General features: G+C 35.6%; 2 protein-coding genes across 2 annotated transcripts in view; one reads left to right on the top strand and one right to left on the bottom strand.

The window, feature by feature from the left end:
- Positions 1-9,318, bottom strand: part of taok3b (TAO kinase 3b) — an 18,484-nt gene extending 9,166 nt beyond the window's left edge. The window contains exons 1-6 of the mRNA XM_056457983.1: positions 9,131-9,318; positions 4,565-4,801; positions 2,914-3,042; positions 2,579-2,782; positions 1,138-1,377; positions 799-1,011 (exon numbers count right to left, since the gene is read on the bottom strand). Of these exons, the coding sequence (XP_056313958.1) occupies positions 799-1,011; positions 1,138-1,377; positions 2,579-2,782; positions 2,914-3,042; positions 4,565-4,750 (972 nt within the window). The 5' untranslated portion in view covers positions 4,751-4,801; positions 9,131-9,318. The remainder of the gene's footprint in view (positions 1-798; positions 1,012-1,137; positions 1,378-2,578; positions 2,783-2,913; positions 3,043-4,564; positions 4,802-9,130) is intronic.
- A 4,063-nt stretch (positions 9,319-13,381) lies between these two features.
- m17 (IL-6 subfamily cytokine M17) lies at positions 13,382-17,631 on the top strand. The gene is made up of 3 exons (XM_056457984.1): positions 13,382-13,709; positions 13,992-14,143; positions 16,330-17,631. Exons 1-3 carry the CDS (start codon positions 13,652-13,654, stop codon positions 16,786-16,788), a joined length of 669 nt encoding a protein of 222 aa, XP_056313959.1. The 5' UTR covers positions 13,382-13,651; the 3' UTR covers positions 16,789-17,631.
- The last annotated feature ends 3,830 nt before the right edge of the window (positions 17,632-21,461 follow it).

Here is a 21,461-nt window from a genome sequence, read left to right as displayed (position 1 = left end):
TCAAGCTGTATCATCATTAGACGTTGATATTTGGTTGGTTTTAGGTTGGACATTGGACATTGACTTTGGCCTGACAATAAGTTCTGACATCAGCCCTATTTTCATTTCCAAAAAAACTGCAACGTCCATGAAGTTAGGGTACAACGACAATTTGATGTCATGTTGACGTCTTGTGCCTACTGGGTGTTTAAGGCCGTTTCGGTCATCATACAGTAAACATTTGTCATCTTCTCATCAGTGACATGCTTCCATACAGTTTGCTGAAATTATAAATCACCTATGTCTTGAGGTTGTTCATTATGATGCAATTTACCTTCTATGTGTGATTTGATTGGACAAAAATCACAGGACTGATTTTTATAATCCCCATAGACATGAAAAAATAAAGTGGCTGCAGGTTGAAGGAAAGTAGTGGAGTAAAAGTACTGATACTGCACAAAAAATGTACTCAAGGGAAAGTAAGAGTACACATTTTTAAAACTACTTAGTAAATTACAATTCCTGAGAATAACTACCCGATTACAGTAATTTGAGTATTTTTGATTAGTTACTTAACACCACTGATGACTACACGTGTGAAGTCGAAACTGTCTATTTAATGGCTAGTCTATTTTTGGTCTATTGCTAGATGTCTATTAGATTTTCACTGACAGCCCAAATTGAGCCTTGTTTTGGCCAAAATTTTGTCACCAAAAAATGCTTGATGGGTGGTTTTTGTTTACAACCTAAGATGCCATTCAGCCCTAATTTAATTTGATCGCCACAACATCATTTTCCTCTGGTGCTTGTGTACTTTACCGATTGTGAAGCCATCATCTCATTGATGCTTTGCTCGTATTGTTCTGCCAGCTGTGCAAGCTTGCGGGTCTGTTCCTCCTTCAGAGACTTCAGGATGGCTTTGTGGTCACCCTTCGGGGAGACCTCCAGCTGATGGTTCCTCAGAGCTTTGTACTGCTTGTTTTGCACCTTACATGTATCTTGGAATTGCTTTTTGATCTGCATCTCCAGTGTCTGGAACACATTGGACATTTTTGTAATGCATCTGTATTGTCTGAGCTATTGTCTGTGCTTTTACTTTTATTTTACATTATTTTCCAATAAATATATATAAATGAATATACAGTTGAATATATTTACCTTCAGGTTCCGGGGCTGCTGTCGGCGTTCCAGTGCATGCTTCCTGTGTAGCTCCCTCTGCCGTCGACTGTTGTACTCCTCCTGGTTCTCCAGCTCAGTTTGATGCTGGTGCCGCATCAGCTCGAAGCGTAGCCTTTGTAAGGTTTGTAGTTGCCGCTGTTCCAGCTCTTGCGTGGACTCATCCTGTCTGATCATCAATGCATGCTCCATTTCTTTTTGCATCTTCTTCTTGTTAAGCTCCTTCAATACAAAAAGCAAGTCATGTGTGAATAATATTTTCATGGCCGTGTGACATAAAATAGGATTAGTTTTCAAGAAAAGGATAAGTGTAAATGCAAAAACTGTATTTGGCTTCCAAAACATTAAGTAGCAAAAAATAAACACATTTCATATAAATACTGTTCTTATGAGCTTTCTATTTAACATGGAATGCTGAAAAAAATGTGGTTTCCACAGAAAAATGGAACAATTGTTATTAACTTGATAATACGAAATGTGGCTTAGGAACCAATCGACATGTGACACTGAAAACTGAAGTAATGATGGTGAACATCCAGATTTGCTATCATAGACATAAACTGCGCTTTACAATATATTAAACAAGAGTGCATTCGTGCCCACCCACTTATTCATCAGCACTGTAGATTTGTCCAATTTGTTTCTCACAAGGAATTTTTTTATGTTATTTTAATGCATTGTAAATCATAAGCAAATCAACAAGCTACTAGGTAAATCACAACACTAAAAATTTGTGCGGTCTGGCGCAATATGGCTGCTGTCTTGTCATCCAGGTGGATGCTGCACACTGGTGGTGGATGAAGAGATTCACTCCAAAAAAAACACGTGTAAAGCGCTTTGAATGTTCAGAAAAGTGCTATATAAATGTAAGGAATTAATAAATAATTTTTATCTGGTAAGATGTTGGTTGCATCAGTGGAAAGAGTATATTTCAAATGTATTACTAGATATGCATATATACAAAAAAGTATTGCAAAAATTGTATTGAGACTGAAGGTCTCCTTTAGGATGTACTGTGATTTTCTATATGGAGCCATGGGCAGTGCTTTTTTTTAGCACAGATTTAGCTATTAAACACATTAAAAAGGTATATTATAGAGTACAAATGAGTTTGTCAAAAGCATTTAGAATGTATTAACAACTTCCAAGCTGAGTGTTTGAAGGGTTTCCCTATAGAAAAACCTAAATAAAGGTTTTGCATCCGTAACCTGAATGTTGAACTTTTTCATTAAAAACTGTTGTTTTTTTTAAAAAAAAACAGCCTTGGTGAACATGAAACTACTTTCAAAAACAACAACACCAAAAAAAATCTTGTTCTACCCTTAACTTAAAAAGCACTATGAATTAATTACTAAATCAAAATAGTCAGGAACAAAGCAATCGACTTGAGACATTCATTATGATGACTAATATTATTTCTTGCCTCCCGTATTTGCTCTTGTTCAAACTCGTGCTTTTTGATAAGGCTTCTTCTTTTTAGAGCACGGCAGCTCCTTTCGTAAACCAGTCTTTGCTGGTTCAACAGCTGGGCCTCCTCCTCAGCCTGGGAGCGCTGCATTGTTTCCTTATGCCGTGACAAGCGCTCTTGTTTCTCCTCTTTTGGTGTATCGAAGTCTTCGTTCATTTCCTATTACATACAGACAAAAAAGTACAGCGCTTTATTGCAAAATATGACTGTAAAATATAGTACAATATCATTGCAACTGCCTTGTTCAAGTGGATATAAAAGCCTGCAGAATTAGACTGTTCTGATCACACCTCTTTCATTCTTTCTCTGCATAGTCTGTACTGCTTTTTCTGGGTGTCCAAGAAGGTGGTCAGTTCCTTCTTCTGCTGGACCAAGATCTGTTGCTGGATTCTTTTCTCCTCAGCTGCTGTGGCCTTTATCTTTTGAGAGACAGAATCAAATAACTTCTGGGTTTGCAACATTAACCACATACAAATTAATCACAAAAGCCCAAGGGAGGATAAGCATCACGGAAAAAGTCCACTGTGGTTTAGATGTGCATCAGTAACCGCTTTGTCATCATTAATGGTTTGCTATACTGAATAAGCTTATTGAACTAATTGATTTAATATTAGGCATGGCCAGGGTAAGATTCTGACGGTATGATAACCTTGCACTGAAAAAAATTATTCAAAGATGATTCCTTGGATTTACTCAATTTTTTAATGTTAAGTGGTTGTAAACAATTTATTTGGGCTGAATTTAAACAAACAAATTAAGTTGAACATTATTAAATTTAATTTATTTGTTTAAATTCAACACAAGTAAATTATTTGCAACAGTTTTGCATGCAACACTTTTTTCAGTGTGGATAAAAATAACACAGCATCATGGTGTTGTAATTACTGCTTTTTAAATGTCTGGGTAAAAAACAAACACTTTTCCCCCATTGAACACAATATATTTTATTTTAGGAAACATTTAAAATATTTTGGAGCAGTAGCTTTTGATGTATAGGTTCTGCTGAATATACCGTTGCACTAAAAACTAAATTAAATAGTTGTAAAAAAAAAAAACTTACATATACCTTAGGCGGTTTTAAACAAGGCGGTCTTGTTCAAGTGGATATAAAAGCCTGCAGAATTAGACTGTTCTGATCACACCTCTTTCATTCTTTCTCTGCATAGTCTACTGCTTTTTCTGGGTGTCCAAGAAGGTGGTCAGTTCCTTCTTCTGTATACCTTAAACTTTGAAAATCCTGTGAAAATCCTTCTATTTGCCATAATAATTCAAATAGAATTTCTTTATACATACATTAACTTTGAATACTTATTTTAAAGAGTATTTACCATCTGAAAAAGAACTGATCATTGTTGCAGATTTGATAATACTAAAAATGCTTTAAAATAAATTTAAGTAAAAGTCTAAAACTTCTGGCTTAAGAGGTTCAATTCAGATGTTGCAATTAATGTTTTATGCGAACTTACTAAAAATGTGACCTCTTGTATACCTTGCTTAACTTACTCAACACTGTGTCAAGTATGGTACAGAGGTAGAAACCTCTTCATGATCTTTCTGTTAAGCACGGGTGGCATTCACTATTGGAAATACTGTACCTGGAACTGTCATCAGCACAGATGCTAAACTGGGCATTCTGACGGTGTGGAAAATCTATATGAGCAACTTCAAAGAAATCTTGAACACTTAACCCTCATCTGACACAACAAATGTCAAATTTAATGTAATTTATCTAATAGTTTGGTCTAAACTACAGTTATTCTGTGTTTTCTGATGTGCAAATAATGGGTTGGAGTGGTGATGGATATATATGGGGTAATAGCTGTTAGAAGTATTTTTCAATCTGATTTTAAACATTGTATATTATATATATTGTATATATAACTGAATAACAAAAAAAAGTTTTAAAAAAGTGTGTCAGTTACAGCAGAAAGAGTTACAAACCTCCTTGTCCAGTTGTGTAGCTTGCTTTTTGGCTAGTCGTTCCAGTTCGATGTAGGTGTTATTGGCCTGGGTCTCAACTTCCTTCTGCAGCCGGAGCTTGTGCTCATCCATCTCGGCCTTTAGCCTGTTCTCCAGAGCGATCAGCTGCTTCTGGTGCTGCCGCCGCATGCGCTTATACCCTGACATCTGCTCGCGCCACACAGCTTCCTGCTCATGCTCCTGGATCTGCTCACAGACCTGCAGGCACACAGTGCATTTCTGGGTCAAAGGTCAGGGAAGCCAAGGAAGATTATTTACCTTTCTGATCATCTAGCCTACATTATCTTAACACTGTAACTGCCACATAAAGAAAAAAAAAATTGGATTGCATTTCTTAACTCCTAATGTCACTAGTTAACACACTCAATGCATATTTTTTCAACACAACCCATAATTTCTAAAATATCAGCTTTTATTAGCTAAAATATCATATCGATTTACGGTAAAAGTACCGGAATTTATACATATGCTATGAAAATCAGAAAATATGAAGTGTAAGTTCAATTTATTTAAAAAACAATCAAAATAAAACCTTTTTGAATACTAGATCATCTTTATTTTTTTGAAGTATGCCATTAAATACTTCAGATTCTCATTTAACACGTTCTCTTGTTTTTTACAATAAAACCAAAATCAAGTGTAGTGCAACGGGATTACAACAATGCTGTGTGTGTAAACCATTATTTAAATCAGTCATTCTTTAAATGACTTTAAGAGTCATTATTTAAAACAGTCAAAAGATGGTCAACCATTTAGCAGAGCAGGCAATTAAAGGGTTAAGGGGGTAGTTCACCCAAAAATGAAGGTGTACTCAGTATTTACTCCAAACCTTTATGAGTTTCTTTCTTCTGTTGAACTCTAAAGAAGATTTTTGAAGAAAATGCTTAAAAACCATAGTAGGAATAACAAATACTATGAAGGTCAATAGTTTCTGGTTTCCAGCTTTCTTCAAAATATCCTCTTTAGGATTCAACTGAATAAAGAAAGATATAAAGGTTTGGAACCACTGGAGGGAGAGTAAAAAGTGAGTACCTTTTCATTTTTAAATGATCTATCTCTTTATTTCATTAATTGCCCAACCAAGAAAAAATTTTGGATTGCATTTCTTAACTCCGAATGTCCCTAGTTAACATTTTAATGCATTTTTATTCAACACACCCCATAATTTTTAAAATATCAGCCTTTACGAAATGGTTGATATGTCGGTTATGGTAAAAGTACCAGAATTAATACATATACTATGAAAAATCTGAAAATGTGAAGTGTAAGACCAATTTATTTAAAAACATAATCAAAATAAAACATTTTTGAATACTAAATCATCCTCATTAAGGATGACATCAAATATTTCAGATTCTCATTTAACATGTTCTCTTGTTTTGTTTTTTGTTTTTTTACAGTGAAACCAAATTCAAGTGTAGTAGTGCAACAGGATTATGTTTGTTTAATTTTTTGTAAACCAACAATGCTGTGTGTAAACCATTATTTAAATAAGTCATTCTTTAAATGAATTTAAGAGTCATTATTTAAAACAGTCAAAAGATGGTCAACCATTTAGCAGAGCAGGCAATTAAAGGGTTAAGGGGGTAGTTCACCCCAAAATGAAGATTTACTCACTGTTTACTCCAAACCTTTATGAGTTTCTTTCTTCGGTTGAACACTAAAGAAGATTTTCGAAGAAAATGCTGAAAAATCATAGTAGGAATAACAAATACTATGGAAGGTTAAGGGTTTCTGGTTTCCAGCTTACTTCAAAATAACCTCTTTAGTGTTCAACCGAATAAAGAAACATTTAAAGGTTTGAAACCATTGGACGGAAAGTAAAAAGTGAGTTACTTTCATTCATTCATTTTCTTTTCAGCTTCTCCCTTTATTAATCTGGGGACGCCACAGTGGAATGAACTGGCAATTTATCCAGCATATGTTTTCCGCAGCAAATGCTCTTCCAGCTGCAACCCGTCACTGGGAAACATCCATATACACTCATTCACACACATACACTAAACGGACAATTTAGCCTACCCAATTCACCTGTAGGAAACCCACGCGAACACGGGGAGAACATGCAAACCTCACAAAGAAATGCCAACTGACCCAGCCGAGGCTCGAACCAGCAACCTTTTTGCCTTCTTGCTTCTTGCAATTGTGCTACCCACTGCGCCACCATGACGCCCAGTGAGTAACTTTTAATGATCTATCTCTTTAAGGTATATGTAAATTTGTATAATGTGCGTTAATGCTATTTAAGTTAGCAGTCAACATCATGACCAATTCAGTTAAGTGGTTGTCATGTCATTTCTGTAATATGGCTAATTAATAGCTTTCAAAATAAAATAAATAAATAAATATTCATAAAACATAAAGATTCCAAATGTATGCCATTCAGTGCACAGTTTTAAAAGAACCATTTTACTTAGTGTTAAAGTATGTTTTAATAATTAAAAGACATTTTTTGTGCACTTTAAGCTTTTGTGGATGTCAAAGGGTCGTACTGATGGTACAATCAATGTCAATGAATAATAATTATTGTATATTAATTATTATGCATACAAATTACTATTTAACCAATACAAAATTAGGCAAACCTCATCATTTTCAATGCTACATTTGTATGTTCTGATATAGTTGATGCCAGAATTATTAGCCCCTCTTTGATTTTTTTTTTTCTTTTTTAAATATTTCCAAAATGATGTTTAACAGAGCAAGGACATTTTCACAGTATGTCTGATAATATTTTTTCTTCTGGAGAAAGTCCAATTTGTTTTATTTCGACTAGAATAAAAGCAGTTTTAAATTTTTTAAAAACATTTTAAGGTCAAAATTATTAGCCCCTTTAAGCTATATATTTTTTGATAGTCTACAAAACAAACCATCGTTATACAATAACTTGCCTACTTACCCTATACTGCCTTGTTAACCTAATTAACCTAGTCAAACCTTTAAATGTCACTTTAAGCTGTATAGAAGTGTCTATCTAGTAAAACATTATGTACTGTCATCATGTCAAAGATAAAACAAATCAGTTATTAGAAATGAGTTATTAAAAACTATTAAGTTTAGAAATGTGCTGAAAAAATCTTCTCTCCAAAAAAAAACAAAAAAAAAAACGGGGCAATAATTCAGGGGGGCTAATAATTCTGACTTCAACTGTATATATATATGAAAACAGAAAAAAAGAGAGTGAAGAGACTAATAAAGTTATAAAAAAGAAAAGTGCACATGGGCAAAGGGGTTACTCAGTAGTTAGCATGGTTGTCTCACAGCAAGAAGGTTGCTGGTTTTAGTCCCTGCTGGAACAGGAGGCCTTTCTATGTGGAGTTTGCATGTTCCCCCGGTACCTGTGTGTGCCGGTTTTCTCTGGGTGCTCCGGTTTCCCCCACAGTCCAAAGACATGTGGTATAGGTGAATTGGATAAACTAAACTGTTAATGGGAGAGTGTGTGGGTGTTTCACAGCATTGAGGGTTGTACTATTAGTATAGTTGTACTCTCAATGCTAGGTTGTGACAGGAAGGGTATCTGCAGTATAAAAACATAAGCCAGAGTAATTGGTGGTTCATTCTGCTGTGGCTACTCCTTATAAAGAAAGGAATAACCCGAAGACAGTGAGTAAAAAGCCCACATAACATTTGGGACAAAAGGAGCTACTATACACATGAATTGTCAATGTATAATGTATAATTAAATGTGCATAAATATCAGTTTTTAGTTTTAAAATTAGATGTAGATGCATCAGAAAATCGAATTATTTTGTTATTTTTAATCACATGGGTTAGTTAATTTGATATGGTTTTGAGAGCACAAGCACTGCATGCAAAAAAAATATCTAAATATTGTCATCAAAATAATTTTAGATGCATCTTACACTACAGCACGTCAGATTTTATAATGTTCTTACACATATCACTGAGCAACACAGGTGCACAAATCAAACACGTTTAGAGACTGTCAAGAGTATAAAATCTGATAAAAGGGAAAGGCCATGTTATGTTTGAAAACAGGCATCTATTTCTGCTTTTATCATTCATATTTGGCTTTATTTCATTTTAGATTAAAATATATTTATATATTTCAGAATCATCAGCTTCGTCTTGATGGGTTGAACACACTGCCTGAGTGAAATATAATGCCTGTGATAATGTCAGTGACTGAATCAAAATGCAAATATTGCAAAAGCAAACATTATTCCATTGCGAATTAGAACCTGCAACTATTAAGAAACCGTGTCATTTTGCGTTCTGGAAATACGTGTGAGAGAGAGAAAAGACACTGTACAGTACATCATGTACAGCTTCCTAAAAAGATTTCTAAATGAGAACAAAATAAATATCTTTACTACAACCAAAAAAAACTGAAGCGTAAAATAAGCCTGCGCTCCGGAGACAGAAAGACATGGGGGGGATGAAAAAGCGCTTATTAACAGGATGTGGTTGCCATGGCTACTGATGTGGGGTTGAGTGGATGACCATGGCAGGCCTGCATTTCTTATGCAAAAACGGCGAGCGGAAGAGGAGAGACAGGCTGCCTACCAAAGATGCTGGTGTGATGATGGCAAAGCGTTGGCGGATGCTGCTGCTGCTGCTGCGATGATGGCGAGCCCGGCTCTTGTGAAAAGAAGAAGGCCGCAGCTCTGGCCTGATGTCCCTGTCTCCAGCCTCATCCCTCACGCAAGCATGCTTCTGCAGGGGGGGAGGAAAAGACGAAGTGAGTGGGGGTGGGCGCTAACCGAGCGCCCTGCTGCTGATGCTGAGGATGAGGATGATGCCGCTGCGTCTCCCTGCTGCTTCCAGCGCATCCTCTTCACCCTTCATCGGTTACTGGCGTGCGTCGCTCACAGGTGCCCGCAGAAGCAGGCAGGGCATCGCGATGGATGACGCGCGATCGAGTCGCTGGAGAGCGGGAGTCCAGAGCCTCTCTTTAGACCAGCGGCTGCACTTCCTGAGAAGGAGGAGGACGAGGAGGAGGAGGAGGAGGAGGAGGAAGCGAACAGATCCGGTGGGATAGAGTGAGTTACGCAATGCCTACCACGGGCAAGCGGCAGAAAGGAGTGTGTGCGCGTGCACGCGTCTTAAACTTTAAACGTTTCCAGCACTACACCCTTAAAGGTGCACTAGCGTGATTTTTCTTGCTGCATAAAAATTGTGTTAAGAAATCAGTATAGCTTGTGGAAATATGCGGAGCTACACTCAAAACGACATGTCATTTCAGTCTATTATATTTCACATCACTGCTAAGAGGAAGTCCTCTTGGCTGAGGTCCAGGCGTTCATCAAAGAAACTTAGAATTAATAAAACGTTCATATGCAGATTTAAGATGGGCCATAAATCGATTATTAGAAGTCGTGCAAAGCAAAAAATACGTTCGACCTCACGTATTTTCTGATAATCAAAGGCCTGGAGTTTTGATTATTCCACTTAACACACCTAATGTTCAGATGTTGTATTTCAAGGCACGTTTTTGTCCTCAAACCTTTGCTGTGCATAGGACTAGTTTACATATCTCATACGAAGCCTTTTGTTTAGCTTTTTTCTGTTGTTGGATGTGACATCATTTGAAGTAACTGAAATCCTTCAGCAAAGTGGTGGAAGTATGATGAAATCTTGAACTACTGTACTTCAGCTGTGTGGTTATCTGAAAACAACTGAACTGTCTTAGAATGTTCTTAATCAGAGCACTGTAAAAATTACATAGCTTCCTTAAATTTTTAAGTTCAAACAAACCTTTGAGTCATTTTAGATTAAATGAAAATAAACTGACTTTAAACTGCTCATTCAAGTTTAAAATTAAGCTGAGCTGTGATTAAGTTAGTCAAAGTCCCTTTAAGGCAAGTCATTTCACCCGGTGACCATCTTTGAAACACCTCTCGGGCAGTATGCTTGGGCATTCTGTTTGAATGGGGAAACATTAAATTCTCCTTACAAATACGATCAAATTTTGTCATGCCTTAAAAATCATTCAATTTGTTAAAGTGAGTTAATTATTCACTTGACAACTGAACAGCCATGTTGTAAAAGAGAATTGATGATGATCTGTTGAATTATTAGAAAATAATGCAGAGCCATTTATATTACAACATAGGGGTGCACTACTATTTAAACAGACCAGACTCAATTATTCTGTTTATACCACAATTACCACAACTAAAGATGTTTAGTTTTAGTTTAGATGTGGAATTTTTACACATCAATCAAGTTCTTATCATCAAATCTTTTGTGTAGGACTAGTTTCTTACATATCTTATCTGATGCCTTAGTGCCCAAAATGCCAATTAGAGCTAGAAGTGGATAGCAGACTAATAAAGCATTTCTATGAAAATAATTGAACAACAAAATACTCATCAGCCAATCAGAATCAAGCATTCAACATATGGGAATGCCAATGGAATGACACCAGCATTCTACAGAAAGAATTAATAAAATTAATTTTAATTTAGTGCATGTGCGACTTTAACAAGACTATTTCACTGTAAACAACAAAAAAATACACATATTAGTGACTGCAGTGACTGCAAAATAGCACAGCATAAGTACTTATACAGAACTAAAAAACGTATTTAAGTTAAAGTGCACATTTTAAAACTTTTTTTTATTCCTACGGAAAAACTATTAAATTACAGTAACTTGATAATTTGTAATTTGTTCCTTTACACCACTATGTATTTCAATCAAATTAACTGATTATTGTTCCTTTAATGATGTACACTACCTGACTAAAGTCTTGTCGTCGATCCCAGTTGTAAGAGCAACAAATAATAACTAGACTTCTAGTTGATCAATTGGAAAAGTGGCAGTAGGCAGAATCATCTGTTGAACTGCATCCAAATCATCACAAATACTGCAGGAGAAATGTTGACATCCTAAACATCCAGCAGTAGCATTTGTTTATAAAAACCTTCCATCCTTAAGATGCATTTATGTTAGCTGGCATAGAGCAGGTCCCTTGATGGTCACATGGTTGGTTGTTTCATGCAATTGACTGAGTGATATTGTGCATTGGGTTATACTGTATAAGGAAATGAAACAGCAATGACTCCTCTCATACATTTGAAGGAAATATTGCAGCATTGCCAAGTGGATTACAGCTTCTCAGCAAAATTCATCCAACAGCAGAAAATAAGAACTAAACATAATAAGATGCACATTTAAACACCCATGTCAACATTGTGTCAACTATAATCACCAAGATTGACTTTATGAATTTAGATTAAGTCTCAAAAATTATGAGAGCTATGCCTCTCTTTTGTTTGTTGCATGGTTCACAAAAAATTTTGAGGTGAGTTTAAACTTTAAGCTCTAAATTGGTAATTATGAGAAATACATGAAGGAGACCGGGGGATTTCCTCAAACTCTCAAGTAAAGCATTTCCTGTGTGGTTTAGAGGTTAAGAGAAATTATCTTTGATCTTCCTGACCCAAATATAAAACCCTGTCCTGTCTGCGTAAATGCTGCTGAATTAACGCAGACACACTTCCAAAGAGTTGGCTGAAGTTGATAAAGATCAGATAGAGGTGTATTAGGTACTGTTTTCAAGGCTTGGCTGTCACATCAACATCCACATCCACAACCCTGGCAGCCTGATCTCACGAGAAAACTTAAGTATTTTACGTTTTGTCAGTTTAGTGGCTAATTTGTACAAGTTCAGTCATACGACAATGGTATGATTTTAAAAAGGAGGCGTGGCACCCAACCCCACCCCTAAACCCAACCCCCATTGGGTGATGAGCAAATCATACAAAATTTTACTAATTAGATTGTACGACTTGATACGAATTAGCCACTAAATCAAAAAGTTACGAATTGCCATGAGATTGTGTTGACCCTGGATGTTAAGCAATAAATAAAAAAATTACAGGGAAAGTGACCACAATCTGCATAAAGGGGCAAATGATACACTCTTAGTATATCCTCATTTTCTTCACCCTTAAAGGGCATACTTTTGGTAAGGATTGTGGAAAGTACCAGGTACTGAACTACTATTACCTGTGTTTTGCTGAGAAGACACCGATTTCCCCTGTGGCACAGCTTACCACATCAGTGTCACGCTTGTGCATGAAAAGACAAACGCCTTACCCAAGAAAGTACGTTTATTTGTCTAAGCACACGGATGTATTTTTACAAATGTGGCTGTGAGATCAGCCTTTCTTTGGTACACTATGGTAAATATGTGCTAAGACCTAAACTTTCGGCTTTGGGGTTTCCCTTGCAGTCATAAAGGGTCAAAATAAAGCTTAGCTCAGTTTTTGTCCACTTTAGTCATCCTGCATGCAACATGCAATGACGTCACGCAGAAGTTGGACAAAAGCACAGCAAATGTAAGCACAGCAAGATCTGTCATCTTCCTTCCTCGTCTGATAGGTGACTGAAATTCCCAATGTTGTTGTTTTTTTTTTGTTTGTTTGTTTTTTTGCGTCGGAAGATTTAAAAGGTACTGAAAATCTAGAATTGAGAAACTACCTTCCTTATGACGGTGCAAGACCACTTCCTGTTGAACCAATGGGCACAAAGTTCAGAGTAAGGATGGAAAGAGTGCTATGGTGGATGATGTATTATTCTAATTTGAATTGCTATATGTATGGCATTGTAAAATTTAGAGCAATGTTAATGAATGATGATAAATGTATACTTGTATATAAATGACAATGAAAAAGTAATCAACTGATCTTGCTAATGCTAATGGTGTTAAATAAAACACCAAAAATCTCTTCATTTTAGATATTTAGATTTTAGAAATTATCAAATTATATGGAATTTTTTCTAATCTAATGTGATATCAGACGGCAATTAGCTATGACAAAGAGACAGCATTGCTCAATCCACCCATAGGCAAGCATTCACACAAACCTGGGCGGCAACAAAAGGAGGAGGGAACATTACACATAGTACATGTGATAATGAAGACGCAAAAAGAAAAAATAAATTCTGGGAACTCTTGTTGCCTCAGAAAGCTGGCCGCGTCATTTCCTTCCAATGACAAATGTGTGGTTTCAGTCTTTAAAAACTTTTTCAGAGTTGTGATCATGACCAGTTTGAAACTTTGTCTGTGAACGGAGAATGAACTGTCATGTCAGGAACATGCTTTGCCTTTCTCAGAGATTGCAAGTTAAATTCAGTAAGTATTACCGCCTCACTGCACACTCAACAATATGCTCACAGTCATGCTTAACTATTGTCAAACATGTATAGATTGCTAATGTTAATTCATTTGATCAATAACTCAATTACAATACACATAATATACATATGCACATTGATTTACTTGTGTTGATTATATTTGTGCATTAAAGAATTTCAGTGAATTTGAAACTAGACATTTATGAATGGCTGCTCTTTAAAATATGAATGCGTTTTAACTTGAGCTTAGTTAATTTCTGAATCATTTTTTTAATTACAGGAGCGTACTTCGCTATCATAATCTTGATTGCCGTTCAGTTAGTGCAGCCAACAATGTCATGCAAGACTGAAAATTGCAGCCAGCGTCTTCACCGAAGTCTGAAGCTCAACAAGTTTACAAACAAGATGACATTGAAGCTCTTGGAAACATATGTAAGTGCTTTTTCTATAGTTACTTTTTTAAAAACTTTGCAAATGGTGTTTACGTCAGTGGTCCTAAATCAGTCGTGATTGGTAAATGAAAGGAGAAATGCTCTGACAATATAATCCTAATATGGTCAACAGATGCATGGGTGGTTTCCACGTCCAATGAGGCGACTCCTTCCATTGATAAAATTGGGTTGTTTTGAGAGTGGGTGGGAGTTTGTGGGAACTGTAAATTTAGCTCTTTGGCTGTATATGTACTGTACTGACTAGACAAAGTGTTGAAATGAGTCGCACAAAGGCATAGCTCAATGTAAATGTGGTTCATGTGTGGGTCATGCAGAAAATAGTCATGACGATGAATAGGAATCAATGACAAAACATGAACTGTCTCTTTAAAAAGATTGATACATGCAACCTATAATAAAAAAGATATGTCTTATCATTTTTGCGAAGAATCAGGATTCCTCCATTATTATAGATATAACATATACTGTGTAAATTAAAAATGTGAGTGACATTTTTAAATGCATACACAATTGTGTAGTTAGGTTAAACTCTAAGCATGTTTTGATTTCGAGTTCTCATTACGAATATATTTAAAAAGCCTTATACCATGCGATGGGACACTGTAATGAGATATAAGATATATTTTCCATGTTAAATGGAGATTTAGTTCTAACTATTGGCAGCAGCGACATGCAAAGTTTATATCGTAGAAATGATTTCCATTTATGTGATGTTGTGGCATAAACTACTATGACAATGATGGCCTCAGGTACTGATTTTAGTGCTTTTTTCAGTGTTAAATGTTACCACTATTAATCTAAATGGCAATTTACATGACATTTATTGCCATAGCGACAGCAGCGATAGTTTACCTCAGATCTGGAAAATACAATTTTTAACATGAATGTTGGAACTGTGACTGATATTTGCAAACAAATATCAGCCACTTTCGTCCAACATTCCAAACTTAATTTTAATGGCCAGTTGAGTAAGTGCATTATGCAGGTATTTAAAGTGCACGTATTGTTTTTAGAACAAAAATAATTTTTAGTACACTATTTATACTACAAAAAGACGTAGAATAGTGAATAAGTATGCAATTTGGGACACATATTTGGTTATTCTTAATGCCTTTCTGCCAGACTGCCTTTCTGATGACAGGCTGATGGATGCCGACGCGCTGTATCTCCGAAATTATAAATATCTAAAATAGGCACTGTCCTTATAAATAAACTGCAATCTAAACACTTACATTGTCGCCTAAAAAAGCCTCAAAAGATGTTGTCCAACAGCTGCAATATTTGTCAAAATGTAGTGAGTTTATTGTCTCTTTATTATCTGTTGTCACTCTATGTGGGCGGAGTAATACACAAGGGTGAGGAGCCTGTACAAGTTCTGATATTGTAGAATATTACATGCATATATATATATATATATATATATATATATATATATATATATATATATATATATATATATATATATATATATATATATATATATATATATATATATATATATATATATATATATTTGCACACACACACACACACACACACTGTAAAACCCAACAGTCAACTTTATCAAATGAAATGAGTGTAGTTAACTAACACTTACTGAAAATTACTTCTACTCATTTGAAAAAAAATTTGAACTCAGTGTTGAAGGTAATGAGTTAAAATTAAATACCTCATTACTTCAGCTTAAATTGAGGAAGTTCACAGTACTCAAATATATTAGTGTTCTAACTCAAATGGATTGTAGTAATTGGTTTCCTCAAACAGTTTGAGTTGCCTTACCTTATTGGGTTTTACAGTACTGTTGGTTTAAGTTCTCCTTGTTTACTGGGTTTTACTGTGCTCAAATCGCTTCGTTTACTCAAATGGATTAAGTTCACAGTACTCATTAGGATTAGTTTTTGAACTCAAAGTGTTTGTTGCAATCGGTTTCCTTAAATGGTTTGAGTTCCCTTAACTTTTGGGGTTTTACTGTGTATATATTTCTTGCCCTAAAAAAAGCTACTGAAAATGTCTACTGTTATTTTCCTCGAGAAAAAAAAGATAGTAGTCACAATAAAATTTCCCCAAAACAAAAACTTCTGTAAATGTGCAAACTTCCAAAAGCACAAACTATTGTATCATTTCTGGACTTTAGATCTTACAGGCTCTTTGTTTTCTCTCATTCAGAAAGCCAGTCAAGGAGACTCTACAGACCTGATCTGTGAAATGCAAATGGACAATGTTCCAGTATCTACAATCTCCGGTCAGACTGAATCAGAGCGCATCTTGAGCATTTATTCCCACCTGAAGGCGTTTCTGCCGCACCTGAAGACAGTGATGGAGCAGCAGCAGGACCTCGATCCTCCAACCAACCCCCTGACAGAGGGAATTAACAGCGTGATTACACACATTCGCCACATGGCTGTAAGGGTGAACTGTCTCTTACAAATCCTGCTGCCAAATATACCCATTCCTGAGCCAGCTGAAAGGCCAACGGGAATTCCCCCAGCACAGAATATTTTCCAGCAGAAGGCCTATGGATGCATCGTCCTAACTCGGCTTCAGCAGCTCCTTAGTCGAGCAGTTCAAGAACAGAAGTCTCTCAAGGGAAAAACCTGCAGGAGGACAAAAAAAAATTATTCTTGACAAACTCAATTGTGATTTAAGATGATGTAATTTATTATTAATATTTATTTTTGTACTTCAATAACTGTTTATGAGATGTGTGTAGTAGTATGTGTTTGATGAGGATATGTTTATTTATATAATTTATTTCTGTCCTAAATGTCGCATTTATATATGTGGACCAAATAGTTATACAAACTGATTTTAGAAACTCAGACTTGGACTAGTTCGCAGAACATTTTGACCATCATTGACTGCCATGTTTCCTTTCATTATATGACAGTTAAAATACTTTGTTTTGATTTTCTCATGTAGCATCAGTTGTCATCAAAACTGTGCACGACTGGATGTGATGCCTTTTTCTCTTTCAAGAACAAAAGCTCAAATCCACTCTAATCAGTTGCTCAGGATTCTATGAGGTTTATCATGTCATCACAGACAATTGTTTGGATTATAAAAAAATCTTATTTTGAAAACTGTGATGTCACACATTGGCTTTTGCAGTCTAGCATGACCTAAAAAAAACAGTTAAAATGTATACCATCTCAGACGCAGACTTCACTTGAGACCATTTTAGAAGGCAGGAAGCATAAGAGACTGATATCAGCCCATAATGACGCATTCATTTCACCACATCAGAAAGTGGAAAAAAAAAAAAAAACTGACTAGCCGTCTCCATTGTCACAAGGTATGAGTGTGCATTTGTGTCCATTTGAGTGAATCTCCCTTTACAATGAACAGACTTGGATTTGAAGATTCACTCAGCACAACTACTGTAATAATGCTGAATGAGAATGTTGTGATTATGAATGTAAGTGTATATTTTGATACTTATTTATATAATGTATTTTATGATCTAAATTACTGTGCATTCATTACTTCAAAATAAACAAAACCTAGAAGAAACTTTTGCATTAATAGACATTCAAAACTACTTTCTTTTTCATTTAGTGCATTGCAAACACTGTGCATGACATCAAAACAGCACAAACATTGTTATGATGTTAATGGAAAAATTACAAGTTATACCAAACAACATACAAAAACAACAACAGACATGGTATAAGTAATGTTACATCTGATTTATTATATGCTGTTAGTGAGTTTTGGCATGTAAAAAAAAAAAATCGCCATCTCAGGCACTTTGCCCTAGTCACACGCTTCTGTGGAAATAGAAGTAGGAAGACTCATTATAGGTCAAGTTCTGCATGGCAACGTTCTTCAGGAAAAACAGGGAAAATAAAAAAGCTCTATCAGCATTTCCACCCATTTTGCTAAGCATGTTTGACTGTGTTGTCTATTATAATATTCAACTGTGTTTTGTTTTTGACTCTTCTAAATAAATTATTACTCATGCTGATCTATTGGAGATTCTTCCCAGTACAGTTTTACATTGTCAGAAGTTTAACAGGGTCATAGGTGTCAAAGAATGCTGCAATAATTTGATTATGTAATGCAAGTCAAAAATGTTAAGAAATGAAGACTTTTCTTTCGTGTTTGTTGTATATTAACTCCATAATGCTAAACTGTGGCTAATGTAGAGTTTTGAGAATCAGATGGTTGTCAGTCAGTCTTCTATTAAAAAGACGGCTAAAAATGTTTTTCTCTAAAATCATTTACTCACCCTTACGCCATCCAAGATGTGTGTGACGTTTTTCTTCAGTAGAACTTTAGATGTTTAGCTGATAGGTTGAAACTGTCATCCTTGATGATTCATATAATGCATGTCAATGCTAAACATCCCCTTGAGAGTAAAAAACAAACATGTAACCATGTAACAAAATACTATAAAATGATAAGTCTATGCAAAAAAGCTGAACTTATTACAACATCCTTACCTTTAGGTCACAGCTTTTGCAAACTGTCCTGAGCACCTTCATAACAGACTGGAGTCAACCTGACAAATGTCTTGATACAAGTTCAGGACATTGTCTTCAGGTGTAGTCATCATAGTAGAAGCGGAATAATCGACTCTGAAATCTGCTTCACAATGTGGCTGCATCACCGCATCAGATGTGCATTAACATCTAAGAATTCAACTGCCTGTCGTCAATTATTCTTAACGTAAACAACTTTTTTTTTTTAAACGTGTTAGCTGATGCCCTTGTCTTCTTGTATTGTGTTATTTAGCAAAATCATTTGTTGCAGAGCATTCATACATGTGCAGACATGCATGTCTTGTCAGCATTGTGTTGTACAATATGCCAAGAGATGACCAAAACAGTTGGGTTAATAGTCCAATTAAGTTATTTCAACTTATAGTATTTATGTTTGGCAATAAGTTTGGGATTTTGAACTCAAGTTTATGCACTGTAAAAAGTGAAAATTTAAACAACCGACCCAAACTTGTTACAACAAAAAATGTAAGTTGTTAACTTTGTAGAGATTATATAAATACATTTGAAAAGTTGGGAAAATAGACTGATCCAATGATTTTTTTAAATGCACATTTTTGAAACCTGAAGTATTTCAGAAACAAATATTATCATCACTTAGAGTTTACTTGTATTTATTTCAGTTTGTCCACTAAAGGATTAGATCACCCAAAATGAAAACTTTAGTTTATTTAAACGTCAGTATTAATTACTTGCCTTCATGTCGTTTTAATACCTTAAAATCTTCATTCATCTTCAGAGCTCAAATTGAGATATATTAGATTATATTATATTATATATATTATATATTACATTATCTCAATTTGAGAGCTCCCCCTTCCTCCATAAATAGCAACAGTTCCAAGAATTTTAAAAGTCCAGATAAGGAACAAAAACATTGTAACACATGTGACTTTCAATGGTTCAAATGTAATCACACAAGGCTCCAATAAAACTTTTGTGCTACAAAAAGCTGCAAATAGGACTTTATTTGCCAATGTCTTCTCATCATCGTCAGGTCCTCAGACTGCACATTAACTATGAGAAATATGACAACACACAAGCATCTTATTCTGTGTAGTAAACACACCATAATCTGACCAAGAAAACACTGCCGAACAAACTTTGTACAGTTTTTTGCTGCACACAAGTGTTCTTGGAGCTTCATATGATTACAGTTGAACCACTGAGGTCACATAAACTGCTGCTTTGACAAACGTTTTGTTCCTTTTCTGGCCTTTGAATGTTTTAGGAACTTTGCTGTCTATAAAGGGTCACAGAGCTCTTGGATTTCATCTAAAATATCTTCACTTTCAGCAGGTAAAGTTTTGTTTCTAAGTTTAACCAAATAAAATGTCTAAACGTCCTGTGGCAAGTTTGATTTAAGATGCAGCCTTCTGCTTGAGAAGCAGCCTTTAGCAGCAGAGCAAACATCCAGTACATCTTTCTGATATCACATGAGGTCTACACTAATAATGATGAGGTATTGGAAAATATTGTGTCCCTGCTTTCATACTCTTCATTCAGGTAAACTTCCCCTGGTCAGATGATGAAAGGGCTGAAAAGAGTTCTAATAAGCAAACTTGTGTTGAAGAATGCATAAATAAGGTAATTAACAATTACATAACTAACAAACAAAAATGTCATATTTCCTAGTTCTCTAAAAGCACGCCTTCAAGAGGCTCTGATTGGTCAGCTAACATAGTGTGCTGTGATTCGTGGTTCGGTTCCATGTCACCAGGCCTCTACTAGCATGCGCTTTGCCTCTGCTGTGTAAAAATTGTCAGTCAGAGTAGCTGTTAGCCATATCAGTTTGTGCCTGAATCAGACAGAAAATGACACAGAGGACACAGATAAACCTCATGCCTGCTCTCTAAAATAACATCTGACAAGTGTCTTTCACATATATTTGGGTTATAAGCATGTATAAGTAATATGAAACGTTCACATATATTTTAGGAGTTCGTTATTTGAGATGTAGATCGCAGGGAAAGCGGCAGCATAGAGAGACACCGTATGCGCTGGTTAAGATTTTGGGTGTTTACAGTGGTTTGACAGATAAATATGAATTTGTAGCTAAATTGTTAACAGTGCCAAACAGCATTTCCCGTTGTTTACATCCATGTTTATTTCCTCACTGCAACATACCATTAACGCTAGAAACTGTGCATGTAATTGATCGATTTTGACAAATAAAGATACTCACAGGTGTGGTTCACAATCAACAGCTTCGTCTATTATGGTAGGAGCCGAATCCAGCACTGAACTGGGAGAGATTGTGGAAGCTGTCCTTTGTCAAATGCTAGCTATATCTTTTTTATAATTCTCTGCAACATAATTAAAATTAAAATGCAATCACTTCTCTCTTTGTGTCGTGTCCTTTAGAAATGCCCAAATACAAAAAAACAGAATGAGCTCTGTGGAAATAGCAGCGTTTGGACGGCATTTAAGCTTTCTTTGTTATAACATTACAGCACCTCTGGCCACGCCCCTTCACTGCACATGGGTGTTTGAACTTGGTGAATGCACATAACTTAAAGGGTTTATGATCTCATTAACCCAGATGTATTTTTTTTTTTTTGTAGACCCCAAATTTCGTTCGCTGTAGGCTTTGCTAACTCTGTAAAAGCCAATGTCTCCCTTTGCAGTGAATTTTTAGCATTTTACATTCAGAGATGTTGTTTATGTTCATACAGCTACTTTACACATGAACTAAAGTTTAAAATATGATATTGTAGTGAACCACCCCTTTAAAATCAGATGAGATACATGTTCTTTGCATTATTTTGGGATCCACCAAACTATTAAATCAAATAGCCA

The sequence above is a fragment of the Danio aesculapii genome, chromosome 5 (genome assembly GCF_903798145.1).
Source record: "Danio aesculapii chromosome 5, fDanAes4.1, whole genome shotgun sequence".
Taxonomy (NCBI): Eukaryota; Metazoa; Chordata; class Actinopteri; order Cypriniformes; family Danionidae; genus Danio; species Danio aesculapii.
Note: the sequence above shows the minus strand (reverse complement) of the source record. Positions and strands in the feature narration are given on the sequence as shown.

Excerpts from the sequence above, each read along its gene's own strand:
- m17 (XM_056457984.1), top strand. The coding sequence starts at position 13,652 with ATGAACTGTCATGTCAGGAACATGCTTTGCCTTTCTCAGAGATTGCAA. Across the intron at positions 13,710-13,991 it reads GAGATTGCAAGTTAAATTCA|GAGCGTACTTCGCTATCATA; the intron begins GTAAGTATTACC and ends TTTTAATTACAG. Across the intron at positions 14,144-16,329 it reads TGAAGCTCTTGGAAACATAT|AAAGCCAGTCAAGGAGACTC; the intron begins GTAAGTGCTTTT and ends TCTCTCATTCAG.